At 37.5% G+C, this 19,661-nt stretch overlaps 1 protein-coding gene across 4 annotated transcripts in view; it reads left to right on the top strand.

Annotated features, from left to right (window-relative positions):
• Positions 1-19,661, top strand: part of RBMS1 (RNA binding motif single stranded interacting protein 1) — a 186,620-nt gene that overhangs the window by 154,247 nt on the left and 12,712 nt on the right. For 2 of the 4 annotated variants that reach the window (XM_042459747.1, XM_042459586.1), the window contains exons 7-10: positions 15,438-15,553; positions 16,835-16,884; positions 16,978-17,071; positions 19,366-19,416. In XM_042459747.1, coding sequence (XP_042315681.1) covers positions 15,438-15,553; positions 16,835-16,884; positions 16,978-17,071; positions 19,366-19,416 — 311 coding nt within the window. The remainder of the gene's footprint in view (positions 1-15,437; positions 15,554-16,834; positions 16,885-16,977; positions 17,072-19,365; positions 19,417-19,661) is intronic. The other 2 variants (XM_042459831.1, XM_042459664.1) reach the window with 1 other exon arrangement.

Raw genomic sequence — 19,661 nt, forward strand, 5'->3', positions numbered from 1 at the left:
TATTATTATTATTATTATTATTATTATTATTATTATTATTATTATTATTATAGCACTGTAGATTTGCACAGCACTGTACATAAAAGCAATAAATATAAAAGAGTAAACCTGCCTATGGCGTACAATCTAAGAAATAATAGGATAATACATATAAAATACATAGCAATACAGGAAATGGTTCAATAAAGCAGGCAACAAAAAAGAACATCAAATAGCAAGTGACAATTATGCAATGCCTGGGAATGCTGCCCTGAACAGGATGGTCTTCAACTCCGTTTTGAAGCTGGTTAAAGAAGTGATGGCTCTTGTTCGGGGGGGAAGAAGGTTCCAGGAGTGAGGGGCAGCGAGTGAAAAGGGGCGAATCCTAGATGGGGCAGAGGAAATCCTGGACTGGGACAGCAGACCTTGACTACCAGAACGGAGGGCCCTAGTGGGAAGGTGAGGAGAAATAAGGTCTGATATGTAAGGAGGGGCCAGCCCATGGAGGCATAAATATTGGTGGGTGTGTTTTCATGACACAAGAAGCTTGTCATTAATGAGCAGCTGAGAGTATTTTCCTGTTACATAGTTCTTGACCACAATTAGCTAGTGTTCCTGCATATATCTGGCTCATGGTACTATGCTCATGGTACTATGCACTGGTTATGCAAACCACTGCAGAGAGTTTAAAGTTTTCAGATATCACAGAACAGAACTCCACAGTGTAGTTTTGAATGCCTGCCTATTTCTGGCTGACTTAAGCCTGGCAGGTAATCCAGGCTAGCTCTTCTTCATGTCCAGCACTATCTCTTCTTCCATGCAGGACATCAAAGATACTTTCTGTCTTCAGAGATGTGTTTGTGTGTGTGCATGTGCCTTCAAGTTGCATGTATCTTCAAGCTGTTGATATAAGTTAACCCCATGAATTTCATAGGATCTTCTTACAGTCTCCCATCCAAGTGCTAACCAGGGCTCACCTTGCTTATTTTCCAAAATCAGACAAGACCTGGTGTCCTTCAGAGATGAATGCCAGAAATTTAGCATTCAACATTAGGTGGCTAATGGTGAAATTTGCTTGCTAAAATAGGTTGGTACATAAAAGTGTACAGTTAACAGCAAGTTAAAAGTATATGTTGCTTGGCCAGTCTCCTCTGCAAGTAAAGCTAAAATCCAGTCTGCCATGCATACAGAACTTTTTCTGAACCCTTTCCACACACCCTTCCATACTGTACCAAAATTGTCCCTCCTTTCTTTTCTGTTCTGTCTGTGTTCCATTTGTCCACTTTCATCTATTGTTGTCCTGCACAGCCCTTTAGATTAGGTTCACACATATGACACAGCATTCCTTGTAATGTCAACATACATAATTGCAGCCCATCTTTTTCTGCCACTGAATCGTGATGCATCTGTGGCTTCAGATACCTTCTTCCTTTTCATTTGAACCCTACTTCTTGGCCTCCTAATAAAATAAGAGTTTCTTTTACTCTCAAGTTTCCAGAGAGCTGAGTGCTTTGCCAAGTTTACTTCCCATTAGCAAGGCTTTCCAAGGTAAAGGACAAGAAATAATTTTTAATATACACAAATCCCCAGTAGTGGACCAAGGCCACAGAAACTTTGGCAAATCAGCACATTTGACTTGGATAGGAAAAACACCTTTCAGGACTGAGAAACTAAGATGGCAGTGAATAGGTGTTAGAGGAAGAACATCTGTTTAAGAAAAGCATGCTGTCATAGTGTAACTTAGCTGCAATAACAGATTTTTTGGAGTCAAAGATAGAGTGGCTAAATAGATTTATAGGGAAAGGAGCTGGGCCTCCTGGATAACTTGAAGCAGATCAGGAAATACTTCTGAAATCAGTCTTAAGTAGACTAGGCTAGCTGGGACTATTTAAAAAAAGTATGCTTAGTTCTAGACTTTCTAAGAAATGTGTATGTAAATATCTTTGCTTAAAATTAACAGTGATATGAAAGTCCTAGAAACCTATGTGTCACTGGGCAGAAGAGTGCTATCCATGTAGGGCTTTTCCCCCCCCAACAAGGCTTCCCTTTTCAGACCTGGCCCCCATAGTATGTGTACTGTAGAGGGGTGATCTCGCTGGTCTCCCTCATGTGAGCATGGAAGACAGTGTACAGAGAAGACTTGGATACTGCACCAGAGAATTCAGAATTAAAAAATGTGTTGTCCTATCTTTTTAAAAAAATCATTTCACATATGTTTGATGCTGGGAGGGGGTGAAGAAGAGATGAAAGAAAATGTTTCTCCAGCCTTGCTTCAAAACCGAACATTGCATTACTTTAGACCAGTTGTGGTGGAGCCCACTTTGAATAAACCTCCAGGAAGGGAAACAGATCCAGAATACTTTGCAGAAATAATCCAGTTTGAGACTGCTTTAACTGCTCAGTGCTAGGGAATCCTGGGAATTGTAGTTTATTGTGGTACCAGAGCTCTCTGACAGAGAAGGCTAAATGTCTCACAAAATTACATTACCCAGTATTTCTTGATTCTTTAAATATTTTTTCAATTTTGTGAGATGATCTTCCTTATTCTTTTTTTCCTTATATAATTCCAAGAAACATTCTAAAAAGACTTTTTAAAATTTTATTTTGTTCCATAAATGTTTTTTCCCCTGGGTTAATGCTTTAATTAAGTTCTTTTCTTTTTCATATTCAATTTCCATGCTAACCATTTTCCTGCCTAATTAGCATGTTCAAAGTTCTTTTGTCATCCAAACTTTAGTTTCATTTCAATTTCATTAACCATTACTAGGTCAAGTTGTTTCTGAAGAATATTTATATTTCTTTTTATAGTTTTGTTTTTCAAATCTTCCATTAATTGTATTTCTTTGCTTCTTATTGCCTTGGTGATTTTCTGGACTTTTTTCGTTTCTCTTTCTTCATAATATCGCTTCTTGCTGTAAGAAGAATCCCCTCATAACAGCTTTGCTTGTGTCCCAGATTGTGTGCATAGGGATAATTTCAGTTGTGTGTTCCTGGGGAAAGAGTTTCAATGTCTGTTTCATTTTATTTATTATCAGCTCATCTTTTAACAGTGTAACATTTAATTTCCAGTTAAATTATTTTTTTCTGTTACACATCTTGATCAAAATTGGATTATGATCTGATATGGATTTAGGTAATATTTCCATCTCAGTGATTAATCCTTGTAAATTTTTAGTTGCCAAGATTAAATCAATTCTGGACATTGACTGGTGTCTGTCCCAAAAGAAAGTGAATTCTTTAGAGTTATCATATTTTTGCCTCCAGGTATCTAATAAAGCAAAGTTATCTATTGGATTAAAAATGATTTGGGCAATTTCCCCTGAATTTATTTGTTTTGAAGACATTCTATTCAATAAGGGATCAGTCACCTCATTAAAATCACCCCTTAATAATATAATTTCAAAATCATATTCTGCAATTTGTTCCTCAAGTTCTTAAAAAAAACTTTATTTTCTATTGGGGTGTATATCCCTACCACCAAAGTCTTCATATCTTGTATTTGTGTTTGTATTACAATAGAGAATCCTTTGGGGTCAGTAAAAATTTCTTTTGCCTGAACCCCTTTTTTCTTTTTTGGGTTTGCAGCAATAAAAGTAATGCCTAGTTTCAGATGATTCAGATATATTTTTATCTTGTGCCCTAATATAAGGTGGGTTACAAACCGCCATAAAGTACGCGCTCCGCGTGTACTAGGGTTAGGAAGGGCCGTATTAGGGTTAGGAAGGTTCTTACCTTCCTGACGGCCCTTCCTCCCAGTACGCGCAGAGCGCGTACTTTTTTGCGGTGCCCATCCACATGGGCACCGCCATTTTACGTATTGGACGCTGTGCGTCCAGACGTGTCGCGGCGGAAGTGACGTCGCGAGGGCGCACTCCACCCCTCGCGGCGCCACTTCCGCGTTCCAAAAAGGAGCGGCATTTTGCCGCTCCTTTTTTGCTGCGCAGGGAAGCCTCGCGGTCTGGCAGCTGGGGCTTCCCTACGCAGCGAATGGCGGCGGTGGGAAAACGGCCCCTTGAGGGCCGTTTGTAACCCGCCTAAGTTTCTTGGAGACAAACTACATCACAGCTTTTCAACATAATGGAAATTTTTGCTTCTTTCATGTTTAGAATTCAGGTCTTTCACATTCCACAATAAAAGTTTTAGTACCACTTTAGTTTTCTTCTTCTTCTGTTGAACCGGGTATTCCTTTTTCTCCTCTAGGTTCTCTTAGTGTTTCTTCAGAAATATCATTTTGTTTTTCTTCATTTTCAAAGGTTGTCTTAGTTTTCTGTAACAAGTTCTTGTTTCCATCTGTACTTCTTGCTCATCATCTGTATCTCTTTCCTGTGCTGTCTCTTCCCAGTATTTTTTATATCTTGCCCAGAATTCTTTTGCTTTCGTGATTGAATTAATTACAATTTTTTTCTTCGGATAAGAAAAAGAAACGTCCTCAGATCTCTCCCATTTATATCTAATTTCTTTTTATACTCTTCTTCTCTTTATAAGAGAATTTATACCCTCTTCTTTTTTTTAATGTCTACAAGAGGACATCTTTGAATATTTTAATTTTAGTGTCATCTATTTCAAGTGATGAAGAGTAGCTGTGTTGTATAATCATATCTTTAGTTCTTTCTTTTGTAAAGTACACAACTACATATCTTGCAGTGTTCTTTCTTTGAATGATGGGGCAGTTATTTAAAAACTCATATCAGTTTCTACCTCCATTTTTTCAGTCATAACGTCTATGAATTCTGCCAATGCAAGGATTATTCAGCCATCCAATCTCTATCATAGAAATCATGGAAACATTCAAAAACGTAAAGAAAGGCAAGACACCGGGACCATATTATCAAAAGTCTGAAGATGAGTTGATTATGCCTTTCCAAAAAACATGCAATAAGATTCTTGAAGAAAAAAGGACCTGAATCCTGGAATGCAGCAAACATTACTTTGATTTATAGAGAAGGGAAGGATCCTAAAGAGGCCACTAGCTATAGACCAATCTCTCTGCTTAATGTAGATTATAAGATCTTTACTACAATTCAGGCTCAAAAATTTTAAAAAAATCTTTTAAAACATCATGAAGATCAAGTGTGTTTTTTTACTTAGAAGGCAAATCAATGAAAACATCAGGACTATATTAAATATGATTGAATACTTTGGTAAACATATAGATAGGGAATTTGTTATGATCGTCATAGATGCCAAAAAGGCTTTTGATAAAGTTGATTGGTTGTTTATGTTTGAGATATTAGTTAAGATGCATATTGGAGAAAACTTTCTTACGTGAATAAAACAACTTTACGGAAAACAATTAACTCAAGTGATAGTAAATCAAGAAAAACAGTTTCATTTGAGATTCAAAAAGGTGTATGATAAGGATGCCCTCTATCACCATTATTATTTTTAATTATAATAGAGATATTAAATAGAAAAATAAGAAAAGAAATGGAGATACAGAGCATAAGAATTAAAGAGCAAAAATATGTAATCAAGGTGTATGCTGATGATCTTGTTTTGTTTTTGGAAGAACCATCAAATAGCATTTTCAAATTGTTGGAAGTGATAGAGGAATTTGGAAACTACGCCAGATTCAAAATTAACAAATATAAGACAACATTACTGTAAAAAAAAAATATGACACTGCAAGAACAGGAATTTCAAGAGAAAACAGGATTTAAAATCAGGGGGGAAATCAGATATCTTGGAATTATGATTTTTTTTAAAAATACAGAGCTTTTTGAAAATAATTATGTGAAAACATAAAAAATAATAGAATTTGGAAAATGGAAAGTACTGAATTTATCTTTATTAGAAAGAAAATATGTTATTGGTGGTTTACAAACCACCCAAAAAGGGTGGTTTGCCGTCACCTCCATTTCCACTGCCAGGAAGCCTCAGCTTCCAAACGGGGAGGCTTCCCGGTGGCAGAAAAAGAAGCCGCAAAAAGCGGCTTCTTTTTGCATTGCGCTTGTGACGCACAAGTCTGCAAATAGCGCACTCATGACATTGCAAGGGGACGTGCAGACGTTAAGCATGTAAAAATGGCGGTGCCCATATGTATAGGGCATCACCATTTTTACACCCCCATCACGTGCTAGGGGTGAGGCCAGTATGGACGCTAGGTCCTCAGCCAACCCCTAGCACGTGACGGAGGCGTATTAAAGGCCCCGTCTTCCTAGAATGATGTTTCTTTTTCAAAATATACCAGTCGTGATGAACAATAAAATATTTGATAAATAAAACAGAACAATCTCGAAATTCATTTGGCAAGGAAAAAAACCCAGGATCAGATTGAAAATACTCCAGGATGCAAGAGAAAGGCTTATCTGATGTAAAAGTATATCATGATGCCTATGGAATGAATTGGATAACAGACTGGATAAGGTTGAAAAAAGAAAACTAATTGACCCTGGAAGGTGATGATTTAAAAATACATGCTTATTTATGGTACAACAAACAAAAAATAGATACGCAATTTAATAATCATTTCATCAGAAAAATATTGTTGAGAATCTGGATAAGATATAAAAGAAAATGGGGATCCAAAGTACCATCTTGGGTATCGCCCCATGAAAGTTTCTTTATGAGATGGAAAGATCCAAGGGAAAAATGGCTTCTATATGAAGATCTAGTTTAAAAAGATAAAGAATCTCTGGTGTTCAAAACAAGAGAAGAGTTTAAAAAGTCAATGGTTTTTATATAAATAACTGTGTGAAAGCTTCTTAATGGATAGTAAGCTGTATGATTTTGAATTTGAGAAAACAGAATTAGAAAAAAATAGTGATGAATGAAAGACTCACATAAAAATTTAAAATCCTATAAAAATTTTACTTAATTGGAACGCTGAACAAGAAACAATAAAGGAAGGAATGATTCAATGGGCACAGAATATTGGACATGAGATAAAATTAGAATGCTAGGGAAAATCATGGAAAAACCATTTGAAATTTACTTTATGCTGTAATTTAAAAGAAAATTTCTATAAAATGCTATTTAGATGGCATCTTTCTCCTGTAAGACTATCTAAAATGTATAATAATAGAAACCCAAACTGTTGGAAATGTAATAAAACACCATGTGTGGTGGAAATGCCCCAAAGTCCGAGAGAATTGGATTTCAATTCATAAAGTAATCTCAGAAATATTGCAGGTTAATATTATTAAGCTCCCTGAAATGTATCCTTTTGAATATATTACATGTTTTGGATGCTAAAATAGAACAAAAATGTAAGAAACCTTTATTATATCTGATAACATCAGCTTGCATTGTATTTGCCAGACACTGGCAAAGATCCAAATATTCCTTCAGTTAATGACTGGCTTTACAAATTATATGATATGTTGATCTTAGATAAATTAACAATGATGGTAAAAGATGGTAAAGCTTACAATTTAGAATGGTCTGAAATAATACAATTTTTGAAAATAAAATGGGGGAATTCAGCTATTCAGTATTTAGATAAACGGATTAAAAAATGCTTATACTTCGATACATATTTTTTAAAGATAGAGAAACTGCTCTAAGTTTAAAGAATGTATAATTTCTTAATAAGAAACTAAGTTGATGGGAAGTGGAAGTCATTTGTTTGTGTACATGTTGGTTTTAGTTCAGATATGTTTAGGAGTTTTGAAGTTATGTGTTTATGATGTTTTTATGTTTGTTTGCGGCATTTTTTGTGCAATAAAATATCAAGGAAAAATACAATTTCCAGACAACTTTTAAAACATTGGTGCTAGGCAAATCTATAATTATGAATTAAAATTGTGTTATTACTTTTTCTTGTTAGTGGGGTGGAGAGAAGAAACTTTAAGATTTCCTTCCTTTATTAAACATAGTATTAGTTTTTTTAAGCAATTTAATTTTGAAGCAGTTTAATTCTCATTCTATTTTAAGATACTATTTTTGTATGTTTTTTTACTGTATGGTGTTTTTTAATGTTGTAAGCCACCCTTAGCCTCAGCTTTGGGAGAAGGGCCGGATATAAATATAATAATAATAATAATAATAATAATAATAATAATAATAATAATAATAATTGTTGCTCCACTGGTAACTCATTAGATCTCAATTGTATTGTTTTAGCCCTTAATACACAATCCTGTCTGTCTGTTTTGAATATTCTGTTTGCATATGTTCCAAAATGCAATGAGAAATAATTAAGCCAGGGAAATACAGAAACATATGAATACTCTAACTTTATTTAATTATGCTGTCTATCCTTGGCAGAACAGTGATGAGAACGTTATTCCAACTCTGTGCATTCTTCCAATCAGAAACTGTCCAATAATGTACAGTTTGAATTGTAAAATTATAAAAGATTGGAATGGCTAATCTCCCCCCCCCCCCCCACCCCCAAAAAAGACAACTTCTGATTGTGTTACTCTGCATTTAAACCCAACAAATGTTTTATTAGGTCTCCAACATACTCACTAGGAAGAGGATGTTATTTCTAAGCAAAGCTGTGTCAAATTTGTTTATGCATACCAGGATGCTGCAACCAGAAGCATTATTACTGTTCTTGTTTCAGAATAGTCTGGGAGAGATGGGACACGTTGTGCAGATGATTGTAACACCAGGGAATGGAGTGCTGTGAGCAAATAGGGTGATCCTTGTTTTTGTATAAGCAGTGACTAAAAAGGCAGCTGGAGTGCAACTCCTTCCAATCCCTGTCTTTATTACACTATTAAAGGTCACCAGGTCTTGCTGTAATTTCATAAAAGTAAGTTATTGCTGGAACTGATGGATATGGAAAAAACTGTAGACACCATGGAAATTGTTTAGTGTTGTTCACTTTGGGAGGATTTTTTTATTTTAATTTTAATATTTTTGGGGGGTAGTAATGGAGTACAGTTGCACCTCTGTATCCACGTATTCTGCATCCAAAGATTCAAACATCCACAGCCTGAAAATATTCTTTAAAACTTCTTTAAAACAAACTTTGATTTTGCCATATTATATAGGGACACCATTTTACTATGCCATAGTATATAATGTGCCTAGAGCATCCACAGATTTTGGTATTCATGGAGGGTTCTGGAACCAAACCCCAGTGGATACCAAGGGCCCTCTGTTATTCTTGTCTTAATCAGTTGTTGTTCTTTGCCTTCAAGTTGTTTCCGACTTACAGTAACCCTAGGGTAAAGCTATCACAGGCAGGATTTGGTCAGAGAGGGGTTGGCCTTTACCCTCCTTTGAGACTGAGAGAGTATGACTTGCCCAAGGTTACCTAGTTGATTTCCAAGGCTGAGCAGGGAGTCAGACCCTCATACCTGGAGTCATAGTTCAACACACAAGACACTACATTACACTGACTCATTTCTACTTGATAAAAATTATATTCAGTCCAAAACATTATGTGGAAAGTGTGTTACCACTGTTAATGAATCCTATGCTACTATCAAAATGGCACTAGCTGTTGAAAGGTTGATGTTTTGACGCCCTTGAGCGCATTGTTTGATTCTCTAATATGACTGTCAGCTGTGATCTTGCACTGGGAGATGTATCTAGGAGATGTACAGTGATCTCCCATCTCCAACTCACTGTGTGCAGCTGAGCCATTTACTCAGTAGGGAATGGGGGGGGGAGCAGCAGCAACTATCCTGCTCTGCATCCAGCTACAGGAAAATGTTCTGTTTGCTCTCCACTGATCAGAAAATGGGTGCCATTGTGGGGGCAGGTTGCACCTGAGAAAAGTTGGTTTCAAGAAAGAGTTAGTCATTATGTAGTTGGTAGTGAATTCCGACCTCCACAAAGACGAAAAAGAGAGAGTTTCAAAGGCATTAATCTTTGGACGCAACCAGGTTGATGGAAAAGAACCAGATTTTGGTCCTGTTCTTTATGATGTTATACTAGGTTAAAATAAATTGGTCTGGAGAGCTGGTATAAAAATAATCTCTGATCATACTGGAAGCTGACAGAAAATATTCTGGGATAAGCAAGACACATATGGCTCTCCAAAATAAAACCGTCTTTTTAATCAATATGGATGCGCCCTTACGTACAGCATCAAAATTCACCAACAGGATGCCAGCTGTTGTTTCCCTTCCTCCTCACTTACATAGGCCATTTCATATTTTGAGAAATAATTCACTTAGAACAGCCTTTCTCAGTTTGTTTCCCCACAAATGGTTGGACTACAGTTCCAATCATGCCTGCCCAGTTGATTGTTGGGGAAGTGGGTTGACCTTGGGGAAGATCAGTTTAAATAGATAAGATTGAAACAAGCGCTGCTTGTGAAGTCCCAAGGGACTGTGTAGAATTACAGAACAGAAAGTATGGTTAGAATACTTGAACTTTGTGAATTTGGCCTTTCACTGGTGTCTGCTTCCTTTAGCCATGTTGCAATGTGTCATCCAGAGTTTAAATTCTGTAAAACATGGATAATGCTTATGTGGGTCTAAAGCTTGTGTTTTATCTATTGTCTGTTAGTAGAATAGATAATAGATAGAAATTTTGTTCCAAAATAAAAGTTTTCCAATGCAGCATAGGAACTTGGAAAACTTGAAATTGTATGTACAAATATTGTTTTTAAAATATAGTAATTAGGGATTATAATAAAACATTTCAGTAGTTAGCCCTTCTAGCATAAGAACAAATACACAGCTGTTAAGAACAAATATCAACCTAAGCTCCCTCTGATTTAAGTCTTTAAAATGTTTAGGGTCCATCAAAAGCACAGCAGGCAGAGAGAGCAAGTTGCATCTCTTAAGAGAAGAAATTCCATGGGTACAGGGCCACTGATTAAGAGGCTCTGATATTTGCCAAGTTACCGATGTCATAGAGGTAGAGTCTCTGTATCAGATCTTAATACTTGGGCATATTCATAGAAGCATGGACAATTAGATTAAATGAGAATAAATATATTTATGTAATAATTCATCAAGTTCTGTGTAGAACCACTGGAGCTTGGATGAACTACAAGTAACATATTGTATATACTCTTGTATAAATTTAGACATTTTAGTAAAATAAAAATAAAAAAACCTGAATCGACTTATCCACTGGTCAATGTAGGTACTATACCTTAACTCTTATTAAAATAGGAATCATCCCCATCTCTGAATAGAGTGACAAAAGGCAAGAGCTTAGTCCATCCTGAGAGAACCTAAAAGAAGCACTGATCCCCCTCTATTCTCCACTTTTATGAATGTCTGGGTGGGGAAATAAAGGCATGCTTTGGCATCATTTTCTTTTCCTTCATCATTTACTTCCTTTGTTACATGCCCCTAAGTTTTACCCTCCGCTAATACATGAGTTATATCAAATTCCATAATTTTGGCCCCAAAACCTGCCCTATATGACTTATACCTGAGGTTGGCTTATAATGAAGTATATACGATAGTCACCTGGCCCTTTGTATCTGTGGGATTTGGATCTGTGAATTTGGTCATCCATAAATCATCACACTCTATGTTATTAAATGGCATTGCCATGAATGTGAAGACACCAAAGTGTGCATATCCACATTGCCTCCATTTAATAATGTGGGATACACTCATTCAATTTTTTTCATATCCGTGGGAGATCCCAGAACTGAATCACCATAGTACTCAACGGTGTGTGTGTGTATGTGTGTGTTTGTAAAAGGAAAATTACAAAGTTAACTTTCAGAAATAACAGGAGTGAGAACATTTTTGGTATACTATGTAGCAGTTATTGGCTACTTTCAAATATTCCTCTTTTAAAGGATGTTTTAGAGTCAATTTTACAAGATATTTATCAGGTTTTATGCAATTATTTTATCAACACTAAAGGTGTGTTTTTGAAAAGCAAAAGTAAACAAAAAAGTGTCAAAAATAATGAGGAACACAAAGAATTATTTTTATAACACTGCAACAAGTAATGATGAATATATCATTCTTTAAATACTGTAATGAATAATGGACTGGATTATTTTTGAGGCTGTGGAGAACAGCAACAAAAACTAACGTCTGAATGTCAAACATCAGTCTTGTGTAGTTTAAAGCAAGCAGCTTGTGACCCTGTAGATGTTGCTGGTCTGCAGGTCTCTCATTACTGGCTCTGATGGCTAGGACTAATCCAGAGGGTGACTTTACCCACTCTTGGTTTAAAGCTGTATTGCTTCTTCCAATCCCTCTCTTCAGCAGCATCTCTGCATTCTCCACCTCAACATCTGTTACGTAGGTGTCTGATTTATTCTCAGACAACCCTTTTCTGCAGGAATCTGGGTTACCAGATTGGTATGTAGGTGGGAGGTAGTTTAGTACAGCTGAATCTCTTAAAGGATGTTTTCATTTATGGAACAGATCAGACATGGCAGCCACAAAAAGGAATTTTAAGTGGCTTCTGTTCATAATGTTGTTATTTTTCTTTTCTTTTTCTAGTTAAGCTCAATCTTCCAAAATTTTGTTGGCTTGTGAAAACATGTAATATTCACTAAAATGTATATTTTACATTATGCAGGTTGTTTATAGTGACATCATTTAATATTTAGGTGTGTAATATAGCCTAAGGACTTACATAAATAATGTTCAGTACATACCTGCATCTCAGTTAGGTTGTATGTATTGCATGAGGTGGCACTATAAATGAGGTGTTACCTTGAACACCATTTTAATCTAGTTGTTGCTAGTAGCCCACTTGACTGTAGTCCCTAAATTTTCCACACACATTTAAGTTTCATTCCAATCACTACCACCTCAGTCCAGAAGCTCTTTATTTGGAAGTAACTCCCACTGATCTCAGTAAAATTACCAGGTAAGGGTTGGTGCCACACATACTCCTATAATCATTTTAGTCACTACCATGTATGAATGTGCCTGAACAGAGTAAGCACCAGGATTTTAAAAAAATTGTTTTTCTTGCCTCAGTTATAATACTAACTGCTATATGTAAAATTATTAGCATAAAAGTATGAACCAGTCCATAATTTGTCTTGAACCACAAACTTATCCATGGTCGTAATCCTGTTACTAGTGTAATGGTCTGTTACACTAGCAGTCGGATTTCATCTATCTCCATGTACAGAGGGAGGAGAAAGCGGCAGCAGTAGCCACGAAAAGAGATTGCTGCTACCTTTGGCATCTGAATGCCTGGCTTTGGTGTCCTCAGAGCCAAGGCATTCCAGGAGTGGTGGCTTAGACAATTGCTTTCACATGGCACAAGTGTTTCTCCAAGACAGCCCTCCCAGGGTGCTTAAGGAATATCTGGAAGGCAGGCCTTTAGAAAAAGCATTTCAGAAACACAAGCAGCCACTGGTATGTTTGGTGTGAATATAGGAGAGGGCCTTCTTGGTGATCACTCCTAGGCTAGCAAACACCCTTTCTAGAGTGTTTAGATTGGTTAACAGCCACTGGCTTTGTCATCTTCTCCACCTCCATTGTCCTTTTTCTATACCTGCAGCTTTATTTTCTTGCCACCACAGATGCCTTTGCCTATGTCAGCAACATAACTATGCCATCAGATCTAAGAGGATTACATCCTATGTGTTAGGAAAGATTACTTGAGTGCATTCCTTTTGTTGTTTACTTCTGTCCTGCCATTTTTCAAGTTTGGGACTCAAAGTAGTTTGCAAAAGTTAAAAAAAATTAATTTATCAATATAATTAAAACCAGTTATGCATAATTAAACATAATAATAAATGTAAACCACAGAGCACATTAAAAGGCTCTTACTGCATGAGTAGTTAGCCCTCACAAGCCTGTGAAACCAAAAAGGATAACAAAGAAACAAACAAGCTTCATTTATATTCCATCAAAAAACTTCATACCGCCTAAGCAGTGTCTATGCAGTTTACAACTGTAAGCTAATTTTCCCCCAGTCTAACCTCCCTAGAAAGGGAGTTCCAGAGCCTAGGAGTGATCACCAAGAAGGCCCTCTCCTCTATCCCCACCAAATATACCTGTCAGGGTGACAGAACAGAGGGAAACACCTCCCCAGCAGATGTCAAAATTGGAGCAGGTTCACATAAGAAGATAAGGTCTTTCATATAATATGGATCTGAGATGCATAGGACCTTGTAGATTATAACCAGCATTTAAAAGTGTGCCCAGAAACAGACTAACACAAGAGTTGTGTTCTCCCTATACCCAGTGCTTTTCTTTCCATGAAAAGCACTTGCCCAACTCAGTTCTGTACCCTAACATCCTGATTCACCACTGCAGCCTCTTATGCCAGTCCAGAGCTCATTGTGTGTTCTGGTAACCTCTGTGGTGTTCCAAGGGAGTAGGGTTTCCCAAATAATGTAAATAAATGTTGTTTTGTTATGTACATTTGTAAAATTTATTTATTTAGTAGCTGTGACCCTGGCCCTTCCTTGAAATGTATGTGGAAAGATCTGGTGAGAAGGAAGGAATTTAAATCCCTTGGGATGGATTGAGAAGTGGTTTTTCACAAGTGTAAAGCTACTTCTTTGAGTAGAAGGATCCACTTTTTTTCTGACATTGAAAAATTATTGTGTAAAACATCTGGATGCTAACAATGTGCTTTCATTAAAACAAGGCACTGCACAGTGGCTTGGCAGAAGTTCTTGTACATCCCCTAGAACAATGTTTTGTGTATGATACTTTAAGATGTCTACTTACAAAAGTGAAAACATGCAGGGGTATCTGTGATGGCCATTTAACAAATACAAACAAAAATCCATCAGTGATACCTTTATTGGCCAACCAAAAATGCACAATATTCTTGTTGCAAACTTTCAAAGCTCCATGGGCTTCTTCATCAGGCAAGATGCTACAAACCAAACTGGAGGGGAAAAAATAATTTGAAATGTTATTCAGATGCCTGCATGCTGTTTCAGTCCTTTGTAAAGATGTTATGATTGGGATGATATCTTTTGCAGGCAGGCTCCTTCTCCTTCTGGCCATGTGGCAACAGGGAGATTTTCAAATTGCCGCATAGCCAAAAGGAGGAGGAGCCTGTCTGCAAAGGATATCCTCCCCATCATAACATCTTTACTAAGGACTGTAACAACATGCAGGCATCTGACAAACATCCCCAATTGTTTTTCTTTCTTTCTTTCTTTCTTTCTTTCTTTCTTTCTTTCTTTCTTTCTGTTTGGTTTGTAACACCTTGCCTGATGAAGAAGTCCATGGAGCTTCAAGAGCTTGCATCAAGTATATTGTGCATTCCAGTTGGCCAATAAAGGTATTACTGATGGATTTTTACTTATAAAGGTGTACTCTTTCAGAATAGTACCACTCTCAGATGTTCTATCACAGACCAAAACATTGGGGGCTTGGGTGGATCTGAAGGATAATCTGTAATCCAGTGCCCCACATATTTTTTTATACTTTAACAAACTATGATTCTAGGTCTGTTGAGTGCTTGAAAATACTGTGTATTTAGAATGCTGGGTACTATCCAGTGTTTATAAACACTGTAGTTTCTGCGCCAGATACTTTGGGAAAATATGCTAAGTGACATGGCATATAAACAACTTTTAAAATGCATTTTATTTTACACTCCCAGCAATGATTATGAAGACTAATTTTAACGGTTTGGGTTTTTTTAAGCTCCTGCAGAACCTTTGTTGTGCAAGTTTGCAGATGGAGGACAAAAAAAGAGGCAGAATCAGAATAAATATATACAGAATGGAAGAGCATGGCACAGAGAAGGCGAGGTGAGACTTGTAAGTCCTCATTTCATCATTTTAGTGTGTGTGTGTGTGTGTGTATGCACTTGCTCACAAGTCTGCACGAACAGTAAGAAAATAATAGTTGCATAAATACATACTGACTTGCCATTCTCCTATAATGTGACAGGATTTTATCACTTTCATATCACTTCCTTATTTGATATTTAAATATTTAAATCCATATTTTTTAAAAAATCATAAATATTTAATATTTTTTAGGAATATGTTTAATTTATTTGCTTATTTTCATTATTTATTCATTTGAAACTATGCTCATAATGACTCACAATCAGACTCAATAAAAATGGTAAACAAAGTTATGCATCAGCAAAGACAGTAGAAAATATTCCAATAGCTATAATCAAGTCAGAAAATTAACCTCTTCAGAAACAGCACAATAAAGCAGGAAATCTTCTGTATGATATAATGACAGGAAAGATGGGATCACTCAATCCAAGAGCCTCCAAAAGTAGCAAATTTAATCTGGCATCTGGAGAAAATGAAGAGTTCTGGTAAATCAGACCTCCTTAGGAAATAGTTGCATGAGACTGGCCCTGCTGTGCCTTGTCTCTCCTAGATAGCTTTCATCCCCATTATACAGTACATAACATAGTACTTTTGCCCTATTCTAATATACAAGGGGTGAGGAGCATATGACCCACTAGAGACAGTTGGGACTGCAGCTCCCATCAACCCTAACCAGCATAGCCATGAGTGCAGGGTGATGAGAGTTGCAATCTCTAGTAGGTCCCTGTTGCCTACCCCTGTTATACATAGTTACACAGGTACCTCTGTGTATGCTGGGCTGTTTATATTATGAGTCCATATGACTTCATAACAAATCCATTCAATAAACTAGTCTTTTTACAAATCAACACTTGTTTAAAATAGGTGAATGATACACATACATACACACCAATTCACAGTTCCAAGGGTAAATGAGTGTCTACTTGCAGAATGGTCAGTGCTGTACAACAGCTGGAGTAGAACTTCCCTGATATGCTAAAGAGGGAGAAGCCTTTGTGCATGTAGACACATTTCCAGATACAATCAGGGAACCTCTAGGTTGGAACAATAATCTTTAATAAATAACAGAACCCCTTAACAGATTCCTGGCTTCATATCACTTATGCCAACAAAGTCTCACAAAACATAAGGCTGTTCCGGCAGTGCTGCAGCTTCAACTATTTCAAGCAGATGGGTTTGTGCTAATGTTTTGGTTTGGGGTGGTAGCCAGTCTCTTCATTGATCGTATATTTTCTCTCTTCCCTGAAGGCTGGAATGACACTTACCTATGATCCAGCTACAGCTGCTTTACAAAATGGGTAGGTAGAAACAAATGCTTAAAGAATATGAAGAGTCTATTTTAACTTTTTTTTAAAAAAAAGTATTAATAAAAGATATTTCTAATTTTCTAGATTCTATCCTTCACCATACAGTATTGCAACAAACAGAATGATCACTCAGACATCTATTACACCATATATTGCTTCTCCTGTTTCTACATACCAGGTTTGTATTTCAGGTTTAGCAGGGCAAAATACTTAGGCTTTGCCAAAATAGGCCTTGGTTGCTATTTGTATGCAGAATACAAAAATGGTAAGGTAATGCATTCTATAAGGCTACAGTGTAAAGAAGACATAGATTCATTATGAAAATCTGAAGTGGTCTTATGCTTTTGAAGTGTTCGTGGTTTCCTGTAGCATATACATGTGGTGTATGATTAAATAAAAACTGCTGATGCTGATGCTTAATTCTACTGCTGAGACAGAGATGATGGATTGTATTCCTGGGAGCCCTGGGAATCCTCAGATACTTACCAAGGTTTCCTCAGTGAAGAGATGAGAAAATGGCAAGCAAGCTTCCCTGAAAGACAACTTGCTTACTATTCTGAAACAATTCCTACACACCACGTGTGCAGAAACCATTGCTGCTGCAACCCAAAGAAACTGTTGCAGGTCTTCAAGTGTACTATGTGTTGCCCCGGAGATTTTCAGTAGAGTTTTCTTTGTGGAGAGCATTACACACCCATGAGACCTCAACTGGTTGGGACTGGAGGATGGATGGCTGCAGGGAAGTAAATTTGTTTTCCTTTCATTTGGCCAAAGGCACCACAAAAAATAGAGGGCAAAGGGCAGGGTTCATCCACCAAGCCCAAGACAAGCCATTGTGTTGGTTCACAACCAAACAAGAAAGTGAGCAAGCTCGTAAACAATCACACACAGTGCATCTGGTTAAATTGCAAAGCCATCCTGGTGTGTAAAAGGGATGGGCATAGGGAATAAGGAGAACTCAAGAGACCTTCTCAGGACACTATGAAGTTTATCACACTGGGGTAAAAACGTTCCCCAGTGCGTTCTAACGGGCACGAGCGGGGCCGCGCACAGAACGTGAAGAGAACCAGATGGGGCCCAGAACGCGAGTTTACCGCACGGGGAATGCCACCGCCGCGCGTTCCAATCGGGTTCAAAGCGTTCCCAGAAATGGCGCCCTCTGGAACCTGATTGGAACGCAATGGGAACACGTGGCAGCGTTCCCCGTGCGGTAAACCCGCGTTCTGGACCCCATCCAGTTCTCATCACGTTCCGTGTGCAGCCCTGCTCGTGCCCGCTAGAACGCACTGGGAAATGTTTTTATCCCAGTGCGATAAAGTTGCAAGTCAGCCTTCCCAAAACCCATTCTCAACCAGATAAGGTAGAGGAAGCAAACGTCCTTAATACTCTGCTTCTGTTTCCTCATCCCTGTCAAACCCTTTGTTAAATATGTTTTCTTATTCTTCCAAAAAATCATATACTGTATCTGTGGGGAAGCAGGATAGAGTAAGGAAAGTTTAGGAGCTACAGGTGCACACTGCTGTCATAACACAGGAAGATATACAACATTGAGCTGTTCAATGTGCATACTACTACCAACCATTTGAAAAGGAAACCACCATTTAAAAACATAGCATTTATTCAGAGTATATAGAAGGATCAAAGATAATGGTTGTATTATTGTGAAACAGCTTGTTCTAAGTTTTTTTCCAAGATTCCCAGCTGTTCCATATCAGATCTGAGGAACTGTTTTTCTCAGTTCCTTGTGTCTTTAGTTTTCACAACCAAATGTTCCTTCAAGGCAGAGTTCTCTCCTAAAATAAAAACAAAAGGGCTGCCAAGCATAGTTATGAAAAGCTTCTAAAGTTAACCTGCCGTTAAAGTTGGGCATTTTACCAGGGCTCAGACAATCTATGACATTTCAAATCTTAGTTTGAGAAGAAGGAAGCAGGCATTACCACTTAGCAGAACCACTCCTTCTTGCTCTCTGACAGAGAAGATCACATCCTGTACTCTCACTATCTCTGTGATGTCAGATTAGGAATGTTGGTTTACTGCCTGCTTAGTAAAAGTGAGTATCAAACTGATAAACCTTTTCATTCTAGTTCTTCAGCAAACCTGGGGAATCAGAGGAAACCCCTCAAAGGTTTTCTCTTCTATGTTTTACCACCAGCAGCAAGCAACCTCAAGGGTTTTCCCAGAATTTATTATCTGCTTAAAATAGTCTGCAAATTGTGATTTGAAAGAACTGCACACACAAGTTTTACAAGGCTGTAATCCAATAAAGAATACCATGAATCAGTTTGGCCACTCTACAATGCCATGCTACAAAAAGGAGGCTGGACTGCAGTTACCAGATCATTGGTCATGCTAGCTGGGGTGGAAGGAGCATCTTGGGAACACACTGTTGGGAAAAGCTACCTTAAGACCATTTACTTGAATTGGATGTAAAATACATGCTATTGGCTTTTAAACACCATTTTTATTATCTAGGTGCAGAGTCCTTCATGGATGCAGCCTCAACCATATATAATGCAGCATCCTGTAAGTATGAACATTTGCTCTTATGTCCTTTGGGAATTCTTTTGGATCTTCCTTCCTTCCTTCCTTCCTTCCTTCCTTCCTTCCTTCCTTCCTTCCTTCGGTTTCACTAGTTCAATGTTGCTGTGGTAGCCAGTAGTTATTACTGCCCATCCGGCATGGTTTTTTACACCCCAGATGTAGCTTCTGAAGCTCATCTTATGCTCATCTTATTCCTCATCCTATTTGTAGTTTGTCAAGCCTGAATA

This window comes from Sceloporus undulatus, chromosome 1, assembly GCF_019175285.1.
Source record: "Sceloporus undulatus isolate JIND9_A2432 ecotype Alabama chromosome 1, SceUnd_v1.1, whole genome shotgun sequence".
In the NCBI taxonomy this organism is placed as follows: domain Eukaryota; kingdom Metazoa; phylum Chordata; class Lepidosauria; order Squamata; family Phrynosomatidae; genus Sceloporus; species Sceloporus undulatus.